Source organism: Neltuma alba, unplaced genomic scaffold (genome assembly GCF_004799145.2).
Source record: "Neltuma alba isolate B1F8T4 unplaced genomic scaffold, ASM479914v2 tig00013210_pilon, whole genome shotgun sequence".
Lineage (NCBI taxonomy): Eukaryota > Viridiplantae > Streptophyta > Magnoliopsida > Fabales > Fabaceae > Neltuma > Neltuma alba.
In genome coordinates this window covers 223896-228663 of record NW_021637515.1, presented here as the reverse complement: position 1 = coordinate 228663, position 4768 = coordinate 223896, and the positions used below count along the sequence as shown (strand labels likewise).

The 4768-nt window shown below is 34.0% G+C and overlaps 1 protein-coding gene across 1 annotated transcript; it reads right to left on the bottom strand.

The window, feature by feature from the left end:
* Positions 1 to 1167: 1167 nt before the first annotated feature.
* On the bottom strand, positions 1168 to 3863 carry LOC114735498 (E3 ubiquitin-protein ligase AIRP2). Its single transcript, XM_028923194.1, has 5 exons — positions 3493 to 3863; positions 2900 to 3062; positions 2537 to 2603; positions 2172 to 2412; positions 1168 to 1624 (listed from the first exon to the last, which is right to left on the bottom strand). Exons 1-5 carry the CDS (start codon positions 3579 to 3581, stop codon positions 1414 to 1416), a joined length of 771 nt encoding a protein of 256 aa, XP_028779027.1. The 5' UTR covers positions 3582 to 3863; the 3' UTR covers positions 1168 to 1413.
* Positions 3864 to 4768: the final 905 nt, after the last annotated feature.

Sequence of the window (4768 nt, the reverse complement as noted above, 5' to 3'; positions counted from 1 at the left end):
TAGTTATATTACTAAAAAAAAATAAGTGTATAATTTTATTAAATTTATGGACTACTTTCACGCCCAATATGAATTTACTGCATCCTCTTCTTCAATATCTTTTTAAGAGACTTATTGCATGCCATTTTTTTTCATAAAGAATATAACGCTAATTGATGGTAGTAAGAAAAAAAACCAATTTTTTGTGAAGAAAAACGAACTTGATGTATCTTTCATTCAAAGTATTAAGAAAAAAAATTCAATATTGATTTAAATTTTAATAATATTTGCATTGGTAACAATTAATTAATTAATTTAATTTAATTGAGAACACCTAATTTAAGATTCAACGATGTTCTGATAATTTTTAAATATCATTGTAAAAAGTTATATTAAATTTAAATGACAACAAACAGTCTTATTTTATTAGATGAGAGGCTGTAGGCTAGCATATTAAACTTAAACCTCATATGAATTTAGGGTCTCCATGAAGTTGATGTCCCCATCAATATGGTGTGTTCTACTTGGCAAGCAAGAAACTCACAAGTCATTACATTTGACCCGTCTACTTCATACAAAACAAAACAACCGCTCTCTGGATAACTGTTACAACGACCTCGTTATTATGTCAAACTGCAGAAAGAGATTGCTTTGAAAACCGAAACCAAAATGGCCCTATTTGTGGGCTTATTCGTCTCAATGAATGCTTCAACGCCACATAATAATATTACTCCATCAACATCACATAATAATTTGTGCTCCTGTTTGAATTTGAATATAATTAAAATATTCTATTTTCAACCATCCCCATATATAAGAACGACCCCCTCTCTTTCAATTCGTCAAAGATTTATGCTGAACAGAAGAAGAAAATAAAGGGGCAAATTCTCGATGAAGTCGACATGAATTGTTCAAAAACAAAATTTCCAGTCCCCATAAATGCTAAATGTAGACATTTTGAACAGGAGATGGTTATGCAAAGAAAGTTATAGATCGGCGGCTAAATATATATTAAAAAAAAAAGATTACTTGGTATATAAACAACAGATTATCAGTTAAAATATTCTAGAAAAACAAGGAGGAAGCATTTTATTTTCATTTCTTCTCTCACTTTCCATTTTGCAGTCATAAAAGCACCTACACCCACCTTGTGGTATGAAATATGAATGTATGACCTGCTCCAACAAGTAACACACAAGATGGATTTGAACAAAGGGTCCTCCACAATGACTTCTAAGAAGGGGACCCTTACAATATACATTATGCATTGTCTACAATGACATATAATTATATATGGACTAAAATTCCATAACTTCATCTTACCAGAGCAATATGCAGAAATGTCTAGAGATATTTCTCATCACCAGGCTGTATTCACATTTGCGGCCTGGCCTTCGATTTCTGTACATGGCTTTTCACCATAATGTGGAAAAATCAAATTAAGTATTCATAATACATTAGGAAGAGTGCATCTGGGTAATCTTTAGGTAAGCTATTGATGTAGAGGTAGAATCGCAACAAGTCCTCCTTGGACACTGTTTCGGCATCGACAACGTCGTCATTACAGGTTAGCACCCATAAGTCCTCTGAATTAACTCTCCTCAAGCTACCGCGACAAAATGGACAAGACTCTGACCTTCTGTTCCTGCAAGTACACAAGAGAGTGTCTAAATTCACTAACCCCATCGCCCATGACTCAACATGTTTTTCTATGCATTATATGTAGTTCAAGAAATGAAAATATACCATTCACAGCTTACGAACAATATGACTTATAAATTTATTTGGCAAAAATTTTATATGTTATATTAATAGTTGATTATTTGATCCCTAAAAACTTTGATATACACAATGCAAACCCCGAAAATTGTTTACTTGCCATTCGCAAGTCTTTTGGATCAAGCACAGTCGCCTCGCCTATTCCTGCTTAAGCACTAAGACTGACCAAAACCAATTATCATTGAGTTTAAAAATATTCAGAAGCATGTATCATTACAAGACTCTAAAAAAACATTTCCTCAAGGTTTTTTTTTTTTGTGCAAAGTCATCCGTGGGTTCACTCGCTGAGACCACTTATTGAGAGTAAGAGTTAATTGTAGACAAACTGGAACTTTATATGGTGGATTCCCTGTAATTATGCCTGATAAACAGGCAAGTAAACACGAACTAAACCTGCAACACAATGAGCTTACCACTTGCGGTAGCATTTGATACACATGGCATGGCAGCAATTAGGCAAAACCATTTTGGTGCAACCCTCCAAGCAGATTCCACATTCGTCCTCTCTCTCAAGATCCACACTGCTTAGTCTCCCATCTGCTTCGATCTTCTTCTTCTTAGAACTGGAACCTTCTATGCTCGAATAACCTTCCTTAGGAACTTCCAACTTCTCCAAGCTCCCCTGAAGCCGCTGGAGAGATGGCAATATAACGGCTAAAATTCAAATTTGGATGACACAAACAAATCAAGATATAATTAGTAAAGCAATCATGATCGATCATTTTCTTTTTGTAAAATAAAATAAAGTTCCTCGTTTGCAAGTGAATAATTCACACACCATAAAAGTCCCTGATGGTAGCCTTCCTTCCATAAGCAGATATGGTTGATCTTCCCTCTTTGTGAACCTATTATAAGTAGAATAGGAGGGCAATGAGGAATAAGACTCTGGTAAACCTCTCCCATAAAGAAACACTGGAACAATACAAAACCAAATTTCTAAAAAGAGCCAACAATTCGTAAACATGCACAATTTGGAAAAAAAGTAGCCCGTGAATGTATCCGAACCATATTGACCACTTATATCCATCACTTTAAACTAGAAATCTACACTTCACATTTTATCAGGTGAAGGAGTCCTTGTCGTTGTCAGCGTCATGTTCATCATCCATATTTCCTCTAGCTAACAATAAATAAAACTCACCTTATAGATAAGCACATGAAAGAAGCTCAGATATCTTTGAAGAAAGCAAGCGCAAGAGCAATCCATCCATTGTAGCAAGAAGAGAAAGAGTGGGGCCCAGTCATTGTAAACCAATTTCATCTGAAGAAGAGTCCCACCCTTGGCTCTCGGAATCGCAGCAGCCCTAAACGGAACAGACCCATAATCCAGAATTAGAGGGGCGAGCGGCCCCCGAAAATTAAATAAATAAATATAGTGCTCCCAGATAAATTGACAATAAAATTAGGGCTGAATTCAGAATTACAAGTTCAACGAACAAGTTTGTTTATTATACGGTTGAATTTAATCGACATGTAAGTCGGAACACGACAAGCGACGAAGTACTAACGAAAAGGCTTTCATATGAGTATCAGGGTTGATAACAAGCAAAATAATCAACAGTAGAGTATCAACTACGATAGTGATCGCGACGAGTAATTCAACTTCCCAACGCCTATGACCAAAAACTGCTAAAACAAACAAGGACCCAACTTGAAATTCCTCATGATTTTTCAAAATTAACACGATGATCAGAGAAACAAAAAAGAATGAGAAGAGTCGAAAATTAAACTTACAAAGCATTGGCATGCTGAATATCAGCCTCCAGCATTTTGAGGGAATCCTGGTAAGGTAATCGGGAAAGCTGGTACGGCATCATTTCCATCTTTCCCTGGAATAAAACTTTGTAGGGAAGAAGAATAATCAACTGGTGACTAATTAGGTAAATAGGGCCAAGAAAAGGCAGAAGTGTGGGACTGAGGGTAATAATCAAGCGAAAAGCAGAGGAGGAAGGAAGATAGAGAGAAAGAAAGGAATCGATGAAGCAATGAAAGAGGCTTTTGTGAATTTAATGGGTTTATATGAAAGCTTTTTTCAACCTTCGCCGCTAAGGGCGGCTCTGGATATAGCTCTTGTGGCGAAGACGAAACGGGTAAGGGTATGTATGTATGTTCTTGCCGTAGAAGAACGAATATTGACGAGACGAGAGGAGACGATAACTTGGGTTTGTTGGGAAACTAAGCGCCGTATATTCTCTCTAGTTTTTTTTTAAAACAAAAAAAAAAAAAAAACACCCGCTACGGAAAGAAATGGACAGGAAAAATATACTCCTGATTTGGACATAAATATAAAATATTAATTATTTTTTAAAATTAATTTACTTAATTTATAAATTCATATACAACTTAGTGTTGTATTTGGATATTTTAGAAAAATCATATTATATTTATTATGATTAAAATTTATTTAATTTTTTAATCTATTTAAATCCAAATTAATTAAATAGTTATTATAATTTTTTCCCCCATAAATAGTTATAATATTCAGAATTAAAAGGAGTATTATTTTTTAACATAATGGTAAAATGATAATCAAGAGCTTGGGAAAAAAATGATAACCAAGCGATATCAAAGATTCACCTCTAAATTATACTTTGGGATGCTTAGCACCGTATATTCTCATTTAATCATAGTTCTTAGTATTGTCCCTTTTGAGGATGTTAAGTTGCTGTTCAAAGTTTATTTCTAATCAATACCATTATAATATAATTGCAATTTTAACTTAAATCATATTATGAGGGTAAAATCAAGTAAAAATATCTCGCGGCAAAAGGGGGGAAAAAACTAATTTCTCTCACAATATTTGGAGTTCGAACTTCATGAATAAAAAACAAATCATATTTATGAAGCTCCCCCTAAGTAAGTCGAACTTTGATAATGCTTCTTTGGGTCCTTTTATAAACGTCAATAAACTGTTTTACATAAATAAAGAATTTTAATTAAAATTAGTTGTTTATGGTAAAACCTCAAAATTATTCTGGAGGAGTTTCATTAATTAGTAACAGATTTTATA